Raw genomic sequence first — 18,722 nt, 5'->3', positions numbered from 1 at the left:
ACAACAAAAGAATGCTCTATTCCATTATGCACAGTGTGATCGAATAAAATCACCTACACCTGCAGGTAGCAGCAGTTCAACACACCAAATATTGGATTTCAGTTGTTTATTAAAATTTATGACACATTCAGAAAAGAACAATAAAAACTGTTGTGTTCATGAAAACTGTTAGTTGGTTTAATGAACATTAACAACTTTCCTTTGATAAAGTAGATATCAGTACAAGGACATGTTTCCTATGCAAAATATCTGTAAAATCATCCTAGCAGTGGTTGGTACAATACTTCATCAAATTTTACTATATATGCTATGCCTTCTGCCATTCACTGCTGGTAAAGTACATTTTACAAATGTGCAAAATAACATTGACTGAGATTCAATGCCATGATCATAAAACAATATATATCCAATATATTTTTATTCAGCAATAGATTATTTGTATTTATTACTTTACACATTGTTTTCCACAGATCAAAGTTTTTTTTTTCTATTTTGGAAAAAAAAATTATAGTAGTCTGAGATAAATTATATAAATATTTACAACAGAATTGTGGTTCTTTGAAAGGTAAAACATATTTGAATAGACTATCTTAGCACCTTATACCAAGTTCCATAAAAGTAACCAAAAATCTCCATTTCATTTCATATTTTTAATATAAGTTGCTCAATTTGGCATTCTTCTTCAATCAACAATAGATAAACCTTCATAGTTATGCACTGATACTGAGTGTAATGAGACAGCAGAGGTACAAATGGGTAAGATCATGCCTTGGTTGAAGACCACTTTCTTGGAAAGGCAGACAAATGAACTTCTCTTTGTAGTATTACAAAAATGCATTGTTTTACTTTACATTTTATACCTTGTAACAAGGAAGCATACCTCTGAGCCCCCCACTCCTAGAGGTAGTCTCACCATATTTCCTTGCTCCAAGAAACACAAGTAACACTATATATCAATGTCATGTTCTTGGATGTAAAATTGAATATTAAAAAAGCATAATCTAAAAGTAGAATGGACAGATGACACTTTAATGTTCCATCTGAAAGATACTCGGCGAACAGATAGCATTTCTCAGTTGTTGATAAATAAGCATTAGTATCTTACTGGGCAAACTTGGAACTGTCTGCCAGCATACCTCTCAAATGTCCAAATGATCGCAGAATGTCTAGATTTCTTACTCATATTTTTAGTCTGTTCCTCATAAAATTTGTGATTTTCTGGCAAAACACTGAAGATTGAAGTCATTAAATAATGACAGACATTTGGGTTGCAGGCTTCGTATCCTTCAGAAAATATATGCTAATGCAAGATCTGTTATTCTAGCAACTTTCTAAGTTTAAAAGAGCAATATTTAAAACTCTGTCCATGTTTATGCACTTTTGTCCCCATTGCTTTTGGCTCTGACCAGATTTCTGACACTAAGATGTTGAGCCAATAAAATGCAGATGTATTCTGTATTGTAAATGTATACAAGCATTAAACTGTGCATGATACTGTCCCCTGTTTTGTGCTCGGCTATCAAAACTACAGAACCACACACACATAATACAACAAGATTATTGGCCACTCGTAATAGTATGTGAACCATTTAATCATTAACATAACTATCAAAATTATATATACAGATAAAAAGCATATAACAGGACTCTATCTGCTTCTCCTTTGAATACAACTTCAAAGGGATAAAATAATATTACTACTAAAATAAATATTCTGCTATAACATTCACATAATAGAATTGAAGGTATATCAACAAACAGTGCAAGCATAGCAAGGATATATGACAAGTATATAAAAGGTGTCATTGAGGTGGTCAAATAGTGCAATCATTGCACTTAAGTTGATACAGCTGAACAAAAATCAGCGAATCAGATATTGCTGGCTTTGTTTTGGTATGAGATTGAAACAATGGGAATAGAAGAGTTTCCTCTTTCCCCACTCTAGAACAATCCCAGAGATTATATATATAATTAGCAGGGACTGTGGGGTAGCCCCCCCCCCCTCCCGCCATCAAAAAACACTGTTTTGGGGCTTTTTTGTTTTTTGGGGGTTTTTTTGATCACCCTGTTTTAGTCAATCTTGTTAATCTGGAATATATGACTATACGATTAAGTGTCATAATCTCCATATAAAATACTACATTATCAAAGTTTGCCATGGATAGACAAAGAATTATCCAACAACATGAAAAATGTCTGATTTTTCTCATTGTCCCCCCAAGGCAAACAATTTCATATGTAAGTTGCATGCAGTAATATAAAATGATTATTGACAATATTAGGGTGCAGTTACTACCAAGGAGAGTTGTTACAAGTCAAACCATCCTCCAATGGGAAATATTAAAGTTAGTAGAGTCAAGAGGGCCATATGCAGGACAGAACTGTGTCTGTATTTTAAATCCTACTTTTCTGCAGTCTGACTTCTTAGCATAAGATCTGCTCCTAACCACTGGGCTTAAAACATTTCAAAGCCTTTAATTATCAGAACTGTTTTTCTTTGAATCTACTAAAAGTCTTTGGAAAAGGGAGCACACTATTAATAGTTCATTCTTCATAATGCTAACTTTATACCAGATGAAGTTTAATTTGTTTCTTTTTTTGTGTCCTAATAGTATTGTGTTTTAGAAGCTATTATTCTAAAGACTATTTAACATTATCTAGCAAAAAGCAAACATTTTCTCATAGATGTTTTAATCTGAACTATAAAATAAAAAAAAAATGCCATTCTTAATCACTGAAACTGAAATCTTTCTTATTTAGTAACTAATTGCAGCAGAAATATCTAATTTATAAGTGTACATGTTGAATTATACACTTTCAAAAAGAGGAAGACCAAGCGCCCTATAATTCAATTCAAAAATAATTTCCATTCATTCATTTATTTATTGTGAGTTTAACCTTAGAGGTGCACTGATCCCATTGGACCTATTTCAGACTCTGCCCAAGGTAAACTCAACAAATACATGCCATTATACACAGGGAGAATGACAAAATGCAATATATACATGTATTATAGCACAGCTGGCTTGACAGTATAAAGATAATAGATAAACGGTAGATGACATTATATACAGAGTGACTGAAAAACATAATATATAACTGCATTATATGCAGAGTGGAAAACAGTTAGTATGCTGAAAGAATCATAATGAAAAGCAGACTCGGAGTGAGGTATGTAGTGGAAACCAAGGTAGGAAGGTTAAGTTATATGACCAGAGAGATAGCAGTTGCATTTTCCATTCAATCATTTGTTCATTCATTTATTCATTTCAGATATCCATATGCAAAAAATAGAAAAAAGGGGTTGTTTTTCCCCTTCAGGGTTGTGGGGAAGCTGTAGCCTATCTCAGCAGTTAGTAGGCACAAAGCACACAACTAACCCAGAATAGGATACCAGTCCATTACAGGATGCGCGCACATATTTGGGATCATGCTCATGAAGACATGCATGCACATAAACATGCACACACACTCTTACACATGCTCACACTCATTTATTGCTAATATACTGTTTGCATACTTAAACTGGTGATCCTCCATATTGTATATCTGTGGCACATCCCAGGGATGTAAACGGAAAGTGGAGCACGCAGCAGGGAAGACATGCAGATCCCACAAAAGAAAGCACCTCAGCTGAGAACCAAACCAGACAAACACTGCAAAGAAACAATGCTAACTGCTGCATCATTGAGCGATGTAATTTATTGTCTAAAACCTCATGCCATTTATCAGAAAAAAATAACTATACAGTGACAAACTGTATGGTAGTACAAAAGATATGCTACCAGCAGTAGTTGAAACTAGTAAACTCATAATGTTCACTAAGAATCATTGTTAAAAAAAAAAAAAAAAAAGGTTGGTACAGAGGTAACAAAGTAACCTTCCAGCCCTTTTCTCACTGTATTTCCTGCCTTTCTCTGACAAAATCAAATAATTTCCCAATTCAAGGACTGTTTAGCATCGTGAAGCCACCTATAGTGTGTTACTTTTTGCATTTGCTTCACATGCCCTGAAAAAAAAATGTTTGTAGTACCTCAGCAGAGTGTATGCCAAGGCTAAAATTTACCTGGCAGTACCTTGTACATCTAGCACAAATAATGGTTCTCCTCACTCTAGACAGGCCTTTAATGCAATGTTGCTTCCAATAAGCCCAACATAATACTTGTGCCCACTTTGTCAGAGATGAGTTTTCTACCATACTCCAGTGTGTGGAACCTAGCACACCACTTTATCCTACTAAATAAAATGTGTGGAACCTAGCTCACCACTTCATCCTATTAAATAAAACGTGTGGAACCTAGCCCGCCACTTCATCCTACTAAATAAAACATGTGGACCCTAGCCCACCACTTCATCCTACTAAATAAAACGTGTGGACCCTAGCCCACTACTTCATCCTACTAAATAAAACGTGTGGAACCTAGCTCACCACGTCATCCTATTAAATAAAACATGTGGAAACTAGCCCCCACTTCATCCTACTAAATAAAATGTGTGGAACCTAACCCACCACTTCATCCTACTAAATAAAATGTGTAGAACTTAGCCCACCACTTCATCCTACTAAATAAAACAACCATTAACCTGTAGTTTATCATACTTACTGAGACAGTACATGACTGTGTACAGAGGGGATGACAAATCGCAATCCTAATTATTTTCAATACTCCCCTCACATGGTTACAATAGACAGAAGATGTACTGTGGAAGAAGGACTTTTAGCTGTTTGTTTATTATGTATATGAATTTGTCTATGGGCCCTTTTCAGTCATTACTTGAGCTAGAATATCAAACAAGTATCTGTTAATGAAAATTGTACATTTAATGAATTGTCAAAGATATGCAATTAGAAACCAAAATAGATAAAAATTATAAACATGTATATTTATCAGCCACAGCTATAGAAGATCAATAAAATAAAATAAACAGGTTAAGTATGCAGGATAAAATCTTGCATTATCTGAGCTAATGTGCATAACAATATAAAGAAGCTAAGGGGATTATATACATTATTTTATGACAGTACACTAGTTTAACAAAATTTAAAAAAAAGCCTTACTAGGATTATGATGCAAAGGGGTTACTTCACTAATCCCATTTGGAATTCCATATATGCCAGTATTCAACTATTTTGCTTATATATACTATGCTTTATTTGGGGTTCCAAGAATTGCACTTGCCTTGCTTTGCATTCATCTGCCGTGACTGAGTCACCTCATTAAGTTTATTTGTGTCTTTCGGCTTTTTTCTGGTTAGGGGTCGCCACAGTGGAACTCTGGTCAGCTAATGATTGGCAGTAGATTTTTACATGCTGGCTTGCCGGGCCTAATGCACAACCTTCAATGAAGGAACGCCCATTCACGCATGTCGCCACACAGAAGACGCTCTGAGAATCGAAGGGCAACGTCTAACTGCGAGGCAACAACGCTACCGCTAAATTTTGACATTTGGCTCCTGTTTTCAGCAGTATATTGCGAGACTGTGTGTGTGTGTGTGTGTGTGTGTGTGTGTGTGTGTGTGTGTGTGTGTGTGTGTGTGTGTGTGTGTGTGTGTGTGTGTGTGTGTGTGTGGTTGATACGTTGTATACATGAAAAAGTAAAAAAATATATATATACACACACACACTATATCACACAAAACACATGGACCATATATGTGTGATTTTACAGGTAGAGTGTGTGATACATGAATATCATTCCTGTAGGATTAGGGAATGGGTTCCACAATGAATGATGAAGCTGTGACTCATGAAATCAAATTTCCTTCTCTTAGTAACTGATATTTCATGCACCATATATACTAGGCCCTCAGACAGTCACTGTTTCCTACTGTTTTTTATTATAATTTTTATCTATTCATGTCAATGAATTTGGTAGCTATGTTGTTTGCTTAAGCTAAGCTGTTTGTTCCACGTGTTATTTTCTACTGTAGTGTTGATATGTTTATTAGTCTTATTTTTTAATAATGTCAGGGAAATGTTTGCATTATTTTTATAGTAAAATGTATACTATGGTAAGAAAAGATATTAATATTTACTTGCTATTTTAGTTACTTTACTTTTTTTTAATTTAGCAGTTTAAAATCTGGTCTAACTTGTCCATAATGTCCTTTTCTGACTGGTTACAATCCCATTTTTATTTTATTTTTTCATTAATTCAGTTAACCATTTTTCACTGAACTAAGTTCAGAGTTGGTTTCTGAGGGTTCAGTTTATGTGCAGGGTACCTGTTTTACTATTCTGCGTATGTATTTTATATACAGGTTTAATTTGCTAGTGTTGAGGAATGGTGTTTGAGGATAAACTCTGATTGATTACAACGTTAATGACGTGTACAGGATGGTGGCATGGTGCTAAATGTTTTCATGTTGCATATATGATATAGATAAATAAAATGTCCATCTCCTGAAAGTCACAAACATACTTATCACACCCTATTACCAGAGTATGTTGTTAAGAAAAAATCATACATATTTTTACAGTTCTGTGTCTGCGTGCTTGTGTGTGTTCTTGTTTGCTTGCTTGTTTGTTTAAGAGCCTGCCTAAGCAACAATCAGCTCAGGTCACTCCAAGTCCACCTGGCTGCATTATTCTGTGTCCTGTCCCTCATTCTACAGAAAACATGAAATGACAGGAGAAGCAACAGTTGCCAAAACATGACGCCACACAATGTGAATTCAGCCAACCAAGAAGGACAATCACTAGGCTCAGGTGTCTGTTTTCAGGTACAGCATAGTATTACTATCTTGTTAAATGAATTGTTAAAGTTCTACAGTCCACAAATGGGGAATGAGAGACTCTAACCAATGGCTATTGGATAAAACTTATTAGCAGCTCTCAGTCTTTTCATACCTTTTCATTCAGTCTTCTGTTTTCTTTGTTTCCTTTAGGTAGGTCAGTGTCATGGGGACTCTAAACATATTTTAGCAAACAAGGGCCACAAGACAGTAACACTGCAGTCCATTTTGCCAGACACACACACATGCATGTGTCTGTGTTTGTGTATCTCTCTCCCTCTCTGTGTGTTTGGGTGTGTGTGTGTACATACATATATATATATATATATATATATATATATATATATGCACACACACACACACACACACACACATATACATATATAATACACTTGATCAGAATAAAAAGCGATTATACATTCACAGACACACATATATTTCTAGTATATGTGTGTATATATACACAATACACTTGATCAGGCCAAGAAGCAATTATACACCCACAAACACATACATATTTATAGTGTGTGTGTGTGTGTGTGTGTGTGTGTGTGTGTGTGTGTGTGTGTGTGTGTATGTACGTATGTATGTATATATATATATATATATATATATATATATATATATATATATATATATATATGTCTATTTCACATTGCCGAAAACTCATTTGACAGAATTTCATTTCACCGAGATCAAATCGCTGAATTATCAAATTGCCAAAAACTCATTTGACTGAATTTCATTTCACTGAAAGCTTACAATGCTGAATTTCAAAATACTAAACTTTAAACCATAGACACACACATTTATACCACCAGTGACTCTTTCCAGAACTGACAAACTACTTGCCCTCTTAACAGAAACCAGACAATATAAAAGCAGACAATATAAAACCAAACTAGGTCAGGGGCTACACCCCCACACACACACACACACACACCCTAACTACATATACTAACTCCGAGATCACACTACAGTGGGGAAAAGGGCATATACCCTTTACTTACACATTCACAGGTGAAGAGAAACCCATATCATGTCTACAGCTTAAAATTCAGTGAAATGAAATTCAGTCAAATGAGTTTTCGGTAATTTGACAATTCTACGATTTGGTCTCTGTGAAATGAAATTCTGTCAAATGAGTTTTCAGCAATGTGAAGTAGACATATATATATATATATATATATATATATATATATATAAGTTCATAGGTGTGTACTAGGCTAATGGCCCTGGAGCCTTTATAAACCTAGCCCATAGGATTACCCTGGCATCATGCCACCCGACCTTAGTTCCCAGTGCTCTGTCAAGTAGTGCCACTGAAGTGATCCCCGAGGTGAATTTTCTATTTCCCACCCACTCATCAAGATTTCTCTTGAAGAGGGCCAGTGAGGTGCACTGCTTGACATGTAAGGCAAGTCTATTCCATAGCATGGGCAGTCTCTGGATTATGAACCTGTCCCTCCAGCTTGTTCTGTTGATTATGGTATTGAGGTTGAGGTCTCTGGAGCGTTTGGTGCAGAGGGATTGGGATTTCTTTAGCTGTAGCATTTCTAATGGAGCTGGAATCAAACATGGATTTGTAAGTCAAGCAGAGATCACCTCTAAGTATGCGATATGAGACAGAGAATAATTGGAGTTTTTTGAGTCTGTCCATATAGGACAAGTGTCTAAGGCCTAGGATCCTCTTTGTAAGGAAGTTTTGTGGCCTCTCCAGTTGTTGCAGGTGTCTGGTGAGGTACATGCCAAATGGGACATTGTACTCAATGATTGGCCTAATGACCTCTTTCTTCCTGGGTGCAAGACCCTTAGTAATTAGATGTGCCACATAGAAGGGCTTTCTGACCACAGTGACAATGGGTTGGTCAAAAGAGAGGTTGTTGTCAACCTGTGTTCCCAGATCTCTTATAACTCCTTCTGTGTTCAGTGGACTACCATCAATGTGGTAATTCATGGGAGCCAGGTTTTCCCAAAGGGGATGACACATTTTCTGGCATTGAGCTTAAGGCCATGGTTTTGACACCAGTCATTGGTCTCAGTGAGGCCTTTCTGTAGGATGTCAGCATCACTTGGGGAATTAAAAATAGCTCCCAACTTGCAATCATCTGCGAACTTTGTCAGCCAGAGTCCCTTCATGTTGGCCTGGACCAGAGATGTGGATACCGAACATGAGAGGACCCAGGACCGAACCCTGTGGGACTCCACTCATGACAGGTCGGCAGTCTGACTTGCCCAGCTTAGTGAGTTTTTCTATGATTCCTGAGTGGGGAATGGTATCAAAGGCCTTGGCCAGATCAAGGTAGGCTGTATGAACTACCTTGCCTTCATCCACCGCTGTGGAGACTGATTCAAAGAAGTCGACCAAGTTGAGCAGATATGATTCCCCCCTTCACAAAACCCAACGGTGTGGGGTCCAGAGTTCGAAGATTCCTTATATCCTTGTTTATTAGGTCCATGATGATGTGTTCCATAGCTTTGCATATCAGACTCATCAAGCTAATAGGGCAATAGTTCCCAGGGTCTGTAGTCGCTCTACCTTTGTGGAGAGGGATGACTGTAGCAGTGTGTCATTCGGTAGGGACAAAGCCTGAGGTGAGGCTGTGATTGAACAGGACACACAGGTGAGGTGCCAGTTCACTCTGTAGTTTAAGTATAACACACCCAGGGATATTGTCAGGTCCCATAGAAGCTGTACTCTTGGCCTTGGACAGTGCTGTTTTAATCTGTGCAGCATTAATACTGGGTGCCTGGCAATCTACTGGTATTGTGATTGGTCCTTTGGTAGGGGAGAGAGGGGTAAAGTTGACACTGAATCTGTCAGCCAATATATTGGCAATATCTGTTGGCTCGGTATAGGAGGTACCATTGTGCAGTAGCTCAGAGCAAATCTGGGTATTGCTGTGGAGATTCTTTACATAACTGTAGAAGGCCTTGTGGTTGTCTTTATATCTGCTGCAATTCTGTTTTCTTAGCTAGTTTTAGAGGATTTGATGAAGGATCTCAACTTTTTCTTGAGGCTGATAATGGAGTCTTTCCAGTTTTAAGACTTCACCTTATTCTGCATCAGTTTCCTCCTTCTGTTGTAGAGTCTGTTTATAGCAGGGGACCACCAGACTGGCTTCCTTTTTTTTTGGAGTAGAGCATCTTGGTTCTGTTGGATATGGCGAGATCCATGCACGGCAGTCATGCAACTATTCTCCATTTGCATGGGTGCCATGAAGTTAGCCACCTCTGTTTTTAGGAGCCCAAAGTTAACTTTGGAGAAATTTTTCATGGTGGTTACCTTTGTGGGGAGTGGGAGGGGTGTGGATTTCCAAGGTGATTAGTTTGTGGTTGGATCTAACCATGGAGGAGTTGACTATTGGTGTAGAGAAATGGTCACCCATGTTAGTAATGACCAGGTCAAGGATGTTTCTACCTCTAGTGGGGGTAAGAATGAGGTGGTTGAGGGCACTGGAATTAATGAATTCCAGGAAATGTTGGACAATTGTATTGGTACAGGAGTAGTTTTCCCGGTTAATGGAGGGGTAGTTGAAGTTGCCCAGTATGAGAGTGTTAGGTTGGACCCTAATATTTTCCAGGGTGCTTAGAAACATGGAGTGTGAGTCTTGGGACATGGTTGGGAACCTATAACAGGTGACAACCTGAATCTCTGTCTTATCCAATGTTAGCTGCACCTGAAGTATCTCTGATGTATTATGTTGGGCTACCAGTCTGGAGTTGTGCGCATCCTTTATGAATATGGAAACACCACTGCCTTTGGAGCTTCAGTCCAAGTTCTGGGGCCTAAAGGTATGGAATGAGTTATAGCCTGGTAGTGCAGGGATGCTTTCTGCTGCCTTGAACCAGGTCTCTCTTACAGCACAAATGTCAATTTTCTCCATTTTATGGAGTGCTTTGAGCGAGTGCATTTTGAGATTTAGACTTCTAGCGTTGAGCAGCATGACCCTCAGATTGCATTTGTTTGTAGCTGTTATGGTGGTAATTTGGTCTTTGGAATAGCACCTAAAAAAGGCACTAAAGGGGTGGCAAGAGCCTTAGCCAGTATCCGGAAGCCCAGGGGTGACAGATGCAGGTCATCTCTGGCAAACATCGAGGTCTGTCAGTCATGTCATCACAGGCAGACAGATACTGGATCCCCTTTGAGTGACACCAGAAACTTAGCCAATTGTTGAAATCAATCATTTTCTGCTTTTACTGTGGTATCATTCTGGGTGATGGTAGGAGGCTGCTCAGGGCTAGGGTCATAACCACCTGGGCTACATAATCCGAGAGATCCTCCATGTCTCTCTTCATGTAGTCCAGGGAAGTATGTCTTAGGTCATTCACACCCACATATACAATGACAGAGTCATATTTATACCTGTTGTTGAGGGATCTGAGTGGGTGCATTATATGGTGGATCCTGGCACCTGACAGGCAGCTTACTGTTACTTTCTCCTTATTCAGCCTAGTGAGTGGGACATCTGTGTGCCTCACTGTTGAGTCACCTATGACTAGTATGTTGGGCATGTTGTTTTGCCTTAGGGGTTTTGGTTGCATGCCGCACTGTTTAGGAGAGTATGTGTCTCGTGATTAGTGTTGTGTTGTAGTGGTCAAGTGCATTTCTGCCTTGGAGGTCTCTGCTGTTTAGGTAGATTTTTATTGAGAGCCTCCACGAAGGTGTGTGTGTGTGGTTTGTGTTTTTATGTGAAGGCAGCGCTGGTGTGTGTTCTGGAGGGCTACATGTTCCATGTGGTGTGGTGCAAGTGCTGATCTTCTCCTCTTGGCCAGCTATTCCGGTCTTGGCTGGAGAGTGCGTGGCTTCCAATTTGCATATATAAGTGCATCTCTCAGAAGACTGAGTGTTGGGAGGTAAGAGGAGAGGGTTGTCAGTGTACATGAGGCAGTTGCTACATTGCCTCAGGATGCCTAAGTTCACCAGATTAATAGGAGAAAGCACAGGGAACTGACCTTTAGACATGCCTGGAGGGGTGGGCATTAACAATAAGTATTGGAGCTGTTTCCTTATAGAACATTTAGTGCTGGTAGCACTTTTGTGTGCTACAATAATTGCTGCAAGATATCTGGTAAAGTGCTAGACTAATAAGCTAGTAAAAGTGCAGGAGAGGAGGGAACTAGCAGATCTAAGGTAAAATTTGAAGTGCAGAGGTGTGTGTATGTGTGTATATATATATATATATATATATATATATATATATAGGTCTCAGACGTTTGCTTGAATGAGCAAATGTCCGAAACCTAAACAGCTGGGCATACTTACACGAAAGTGCTTTTCACCGAAGAAGCACTTTCATGCAAGTATGCCTATTGCCAAGGCCATACTACAGTGCGGATAAGGGAAAATTCCCTTTTCCCTACTATAGTGCGGTCTCGGAGGGAGAATATTAAAGTGGGGGGGGTGTGAGGGGCACAACCCCCCACATGGGCAGGGTGCAGGGGGGCTTTGCCCCCCTGCTAAAACGTTAATGAAGTGTTTTTTTGTTTTTTGTTTTTTGCGACACGCTTTAACGGAAGCGCTTTTTTGATAAAAGCGCTTTCATTAAAGTGTGTTCGGTTGTTATGGATTCGGACGTTTGCTCATTCGAGGAAACATCCTAGATCCATATACATTTTTATATATATATATATATATATATATATATATATATATATATATATATATATATATATAAAAATCTATACACATACACACACACGCACACACACTATGCGTGTGCAGGCAGAAGCAAGGGAAACATACTTTTACAAACACACGCACACATGCATGCATATTTGCATATTAATCCCCATCATGTTTTGCCTTTCTTGTTTAGTTTTTAATGTTCCAGGTTTTCAATGTTCCCAGTTCAATGTTATAATGTTTGTCAATTTTGCTTAAGTTTTGATAATTGATAGTCTACTTTGTTACACCTTTTATTATTAAATATTGATAGGCTATTTTAACTATGCTGCCCTTTAACTGTTTTACTGTTTACAATTATTGTCTGTTACTGTATTAATGCCAACAGCCACTCGTGTTGTATGTCATTATCTCTACTTTGTGTTCCATTCACTCATGTACAAACTGTGTAGCTTTTTCTCTCCGGGCATCCGCTGAAAAAGGACCTGCGTCCAGTCGGAATTTCCCAGCAAACAAATGTAAATAAATAAACTTTGCTGTTGTGAACATTTGATGTTTAGAGATCCATATATATATATATATATATATATATATATATATATATATATATATATGTATATATATATTTTATTTTTATTTTTTTTTTACACATTTGACTTTTTACTTCAATTTATTCTCCGCGTGAAGCCTAACAAGATAAACATGAATTTTGTGTTTAAAAAAACATGCTAAGATTACTTTTATTTAAATGATTTGCTGAGAACAAACAGTTGAAAAAAATCATGTCATTGGGTGTTTGTATCTCTTCCCAGTAATGATTAGTTAAAAATGACTTACCTCAATTCTTTCCATGAATCCCTCTTGCAGTCTGTCCTTTTCCTCCTTAAGGGCCTGGTTTTCTTCTAACAGTGCCTTTCCTAGTTGTGCCGCAAGTGTCAGCTGTTTGTCTTTCTGCCTAAGGGTAGAAATCAGCTCAGGTGAGTCCAAGTCCCGACAAGGAGACAGCTCATCATCAGCCAGGTGAATAGTGTAAAAGTCATCTTCAAGTGTGCCCATGCGGTTCTTCATGTCTAAGATCTCGCTGTCACTCATCAGCCTGTAATAGTTCTCCAAGAAGAAAGATGCAAGGCTGGCATTTGCTATTGTTGTGTTACTTACTTCGACCTGTATCTAATCCACCATATCCCTGACACAAAATAATTCCAGAAACTAATAAACTGCTGCTCAGCTTCAGTGGGCAGACCCAGGCCTTTTGTGATCAAACAAAACCTCTCAAAATGCTTCTGAAACTGAGGCAAATAGCCTTAAAAATGAGAAATTAGTCCATAGTGTTTTAGGGTAGTTTCAGTGACACAGCTCAAGCTGTGAAACAAGTTTTGGTTGGATTTCAGCATCTGACTTGTAGAGCAATTAAAACATAAATGAAAGAAGGAGGGACCAGAGCTGACAATCCCAAAGCACACTGGCTTGTTGTCATTTCAGGTAACTCCCAGAGAAATAAAGTCAACAGCCTTACTCTGGGGAATAATGAGAGGGAAAAGCGATGCTTATGCACCAGTGACAGATGGTGAAACAGGATCCACAGACCTGTGAACAGTGAAAACAACAGGTTGGTGTGTGTTTGCGTACGCATGTCAGCATACCTGGGGGTGGGGTTTACAATACAAAATATTGTTTTACTTAGTAAGTAGCAGCGCCTTTGTTCAAAGTACAACAGTTCTGGAGTGTAAAATCCTCATTCAGGAAATAGATTAAGTGTTGAAGAAGGGAAACTATGCGGCAACATTTATTTTTCATATATAAATAATAATGAGTCTTTATCAGAAATAATGTAATTTCTTCTGGAACACAAAAGAAAATCTGTGTGTTTTGCTAAAGTTGTTTCAAAGCAACCCATTTCTGAATATTTTATGACATAACAGAGAATGTACATGTGTTTTTATCCTTATGTCTTGATACTGTCTCAAGCTTTACTGTTTATTTTCTTCTAATGTTTATTAAAGTTATTTTTTTTCTAATGCAACAATATGAGGTACCTTTACAAGTCTTTTCAGTTGTTTCACAGTATGTCAGTTATTAAATAGTAAGAGTTTGCAATGTTGTCTGTAACTCTGCTGTTGTAACAAATTAAATGCATTTTAATCAAATGGAAATGCACAAGAGACCACTTGTTCATTTAGGGAAGGCCTATATCCTCTTCTTCCACCCCAAAGAAATGCAAAGCAAACCCAAGCATTCTTAGGCACCTAACAAATAACAGTATAATTCATTTAGCTTCAAGCCATACAGTCAATGACCGTTTACTCCATTTATTTATTTTTCTAAATTTGGTTCACTCTCGTGCAATGATCTTTAGTATTAAAACTAATGCTTATACCTTCCAGGTGACATCAGGAGAGCACAGTTTAACGGTGCAAGGTAAGGCTAGTTCATAAGAGCTGCAAGGACTTGGTGTGTCACAGAAATGGGGCTAGGTGACTAAGACAGCCTTTCAGAAGAAGCTGCAGGATTGCATGGGAAGTACCAGAGGAAGTTCTCATCAGTGCTGGATGAGAATACTTCCACTGGTCACTAAATAAGATATATAGCTTAGCTTGTAGCTAGAAACATGGGCAGTAGGTAGCCCAAGTTGTCCCTCTCTGCCATAGAAAATCAGTGTTTGTAACTTCAAACCTAGAGCTCCATACTCAAAACAGATGTGCCAGTCATTTCTATACTCTCCAATACACTGGAACTTTGCTCTTTAACAGAGCTCTACTGCAAAATAAAGTTCATTAGATAACCCGCGGTGGTGGTGCTGTGGTAGCGTTGTCGCCTCACAGTAAAACGCTGTCCGGTTCGATTCTCAGCTAGAGCATCTTCTGCGTGGAGACATGTGTGAATGGGCGTACCTTCATTGAAGGTTGTGCATCAGGGCTGGTAACTCGGCACGTAAAAATCAATTACCAATCATTAGCGGACCGGAGTTCCGCTGTGGCGGCCCCTAACTGGGAAAAGCCGAAAGTCACAACAACATGTTATAGCTCATAAGTTTGAGATACAACTATACCTAAACATTATGATCATTCATAGTAAGTTTCCCAGCCTGGAAAATTACTCAACTGAACTCTTCCATAATAGGTTGTACTTAGCAATGGCACAACATGTAGTAGCAACCTTGGTAATCTCCAAGTGTAGTACCTCGCACTCATTTCTGCGCAGCTTTGAGAGTGGCATCCATGATTGGCAGGGGAAAGTCGAGTATGAGTGACAGTCATTCTAAAAACATTACATACACAAATGATAAAACGGTCCCATAATATAATATAATAACACATTCGAATCAGTGAAGTCCCAGTCACACTTTTACACTTAAACACCCCTCAGTGCTACAAAACATATGTTTAACTGCTGCCGGTTTTTGACGGTTTTTAATCACACCTGTTTAATAATAGCACGTTAGAGTCATTAAAGCGGTCCCAGTCACACTTTTACACTTTAACACCCCTCAGTGCTACAAAAATATGTTTAACTGCTGCCGGTTTAATTCTAACATGGCCATCAGCAGAATAAAAGGGTTGTACTTACACCTACATTGCAATGTTTTTCCTGAATAAAGTTAACGCTACGGTGGAAGGAATTTTGTGTGTGCATTAGTATGGTTTGACTCTTATTTGCAATGGTTGAATAATGCATGAGTTCTGTAAATTACTTCTGTAAAATGCTTATGGTTTCCCTGAATAAAATGAATGCTAAGATGCAAGGAATTCTGTGTGTGCATTAGTATGATTTGACTCTTATTTGCAATGGTTGAATACTGCATGACTTCTGTAAATTACTTCTGTAAAATGCTTATGGTTTCCCTGAATAAAATGAACGCTACGATGCAAGGAATTCTGTGTGTGCATTAGTATGATTTGACTCTATGTTTGACTAAACAGTACAGCAGGAGCAAAATAAATATTCATGCGGGCTTGGGCTGGAGGTGTGTTCGGGGCGGGATTTGCTACTGCGCATCCTGCGAGGTACTACACTTGGAGATTACTGCAACTACCATATTTTTTCATTCATTCTGTACTGTATCTGTAGTAGTTAGCAGTCCTCATCTGAATCCCCATTCCCTGCAAAATAGTAATTAGAGTGCTTTCTTTGTCTTGTATTCATGTGTCTCTATAAATGTTTTCAGTTTATTAACCGTTAGGCATATATGATACCAGATGCTGCAGAAAAATAAATGTACACAATCACCAGTAGCAATCAGTTACTGAGATATATAGCCTGTTGAGTGAAGCAATGCAAGCTCAACGTGCTGTTGTCCAGACCACAAGTCTGAATGCATGCATTGCAAATGACTGAGCATTAATATGCAAAATGCTCACTGAAAATGAGTAACCTCATTACTTGGAGCTACTTCTCTATTGTCCTCCAAACTCAGCTATGTCAACAAAGTTGCGAAAATAGCCCATTTATTTATTTGGCTGCAATCAAAAATGAGATACCTGATATTTTAGATCCCAAAACTCAGAAAAACACATTAACATAGCCTAAAGAGGATTTTCCAGGACTCGTGCCCATGTCATTAAAATGTGAAGAGGAATGACTGTTACTGTTCTCCATTCATGAGGCACAAAGCCTGTTTGGAGGCTACAGTTAAATAGCAATTCCAGAGGTCCTGATGGATCACGATTCATGTTATTTAGATGGCATCCTGGGCTATTATCTGGGCCCATTGATGCAGCGTTCTTGGCCTTAGAGAGAGCATTAAGGACCTTTCCCTAGTGATAGCAGGGGGAGTTATATTTGATGGTATTTCTTGAGGGAGGGTTGATGGGAAGAGAGGGGTTGGAGCTGAATTTGTTGGCCAATAGGTTTTCTCTATTTTTGCTATATCTCCGGCTCACTACAGATGGTTCCATTTACAATGAGCTCTGCACACAATTGTGTATTGCCTTTGAGGTTGCAGACATAAATAAAGAATGCATTGCTGCTGCTGTTGTCCTTGGCCTGGGAGGCCAAATTTACCTCAAATTTGGCTTTGGTAGACTTTTTGTCCCCTGAGTTGTTTAGTTTGATGAGAGTGCTTTTATCCTACTGGGTGCTGCACCTTTTAATTTTTGCCATGATTTTCTTCCTCCTGTTATATGGCCTATTGATTATCTGATTCCATCAGGGTGGCTTGTTCTTGAGTTACTTCTGATCTTCTTCCTGGTGGTTATACAGCTGTCTTTATGCAGCTATGCTTGTATAAGGTTTCTGTGAACAGCTCTGCTTAGGCAGCAGTGTTTTCAGGGTTTATGAGCACTTGGAATTTTGCCAGGTTACCAGTTAATAGTAGGAAATTAGCATTAGAGTAATTCCTAAATATTCCAGGGTTAGCTGGGGTTCCAGGTTTTATTTTTACTTCAAAGGAGACCATTCTGGGGTCTGAACTTACCAGAGAAGACATTACACTAGGAGGTGTGCACCACTCTCCCATATTAGTGAGGACCACATCCAGTATGGTTGTACCCCTTGTTGTGTATTAACAATCTGGCTAGGGAGTTTGTATTAGCAAAATCCAGGAATCTCTGTGCCTGTATGGTGTAGTGTATTATTCCCAGTTAACAGTGGGGTAAAGTCACCAATGAATATGTTATCGGGTTGGATGGCGAGTATTTCTACTAAGTTCAAATACATGGTATGGGTTTCATGGGGCAAAGAGGGGGACCTGTAGCTTGCAAGGAAGTAGTATTCAATTTTGCTTATGGTGATCTGAATATGGAGAAGCTCAAGTTCATTGTTCTGTTTGACCAGCCATGTGTTATATTTATTTTTGATGTAAACTGAGACACCTCCATCTTAAGTCCCTGTATGTATAGTAGTTGGTCTAATTGTGTGGAAGGCAGTATAACCTTGCACTGTTGGTGTTCTCTTCACAGCTTTAAACCATGTCTTAGTGACCACACAGACATTAGTATTCTCTAAGGGTGAAGAGAGCTTCTAGGGAGTGACACCATCCATTTACCAAAGTCCTGGTCATGGAGGCAATAATATGTTAACCACTGGTAGACATGTCCATGATATGGCAGGTGATGATATTATTTTATTGCAGGCACTGGTCTTAAGAGCAGCCATTAAGACTTGTTGTTCAACTTATAGGTTTGTTTTCTCCCTAAAATATCATTACAGTAAGGTTTAGTTACCAGAAACCTCTCTGTACTTTATAAAACATTAAATGTGATGTTGTCCTATCTGACCTTCATTCTTCACTGGTTGAGACTGGAACAGATCCTCGGTTCCGACTCGGCCTTATACAAAAGCTTGATGGCTTCCACTAGCTCGTGGCTGTATCCCTGTCCCATCATGCCCTAGGAAAGCTCCCCAGATCTAGTTTGCCACTAAA

The 18,722-nt window shown here is 38.6% G+C and overlaps 2 protein-coding genes across 2 annotated transcripts in view; one reads left to right on the top strand and one right to left on the bottom strand.

Moving 5' to 3' along the window:
• The window catches only part of LOC122787932 (BICD family-like cargo adapter 1), a 180,683-nt gene extending 166,894 nt beyond the window's left edge, over positions 1–13,789 (bottom strand). Inside the window, exon 1 of the mRNA XM_044054858.1 lies at positions 13,199–13,789. Within this exon, the coding sequence (XP_043910793.1) occupies positions 13,199–13,453 (255 nt within the window). The 5' untranslated portion in view covers positions 13,454–13,789. The remainder of the gene's footprint in view (positions 1–13,198) is intronic.
• A 73-nt stretch (positions 13,790–13,862) lies between these two features.
• LOC122787442 (caspase-1-like) overlaps positions 13,863–18,722 on the top strand; it is a 356,567-nt gene continuing 351,707 nt past the window's right edge. Inside the window, exon 1 of the mRNA XM_044054158.1 lies at positions 13,863–13,970. The gene's annotated coding sequence lies outside the window, so the exon portion shown is untranslated. The remainder of the gene's footprint in view (positions 13,971–18,722) is intronic.

This window comes from Protopterus annectens, chromosome 13.part0 (assembly GCF_019279795.1).
Source record: "Protopterus annectens isolate FY-2018-M chromosome 13.part0, PAN1.0, whole genome shotgun sequence".
NCBI lineage: Eukaryota > Metazoa > Chordata > Ceratodontiformes > Protopteridae > Protopterus > Protopterus annectens.
This window is presented reverse-complemented; position numbering and strand designations above follow the sequence as displayed.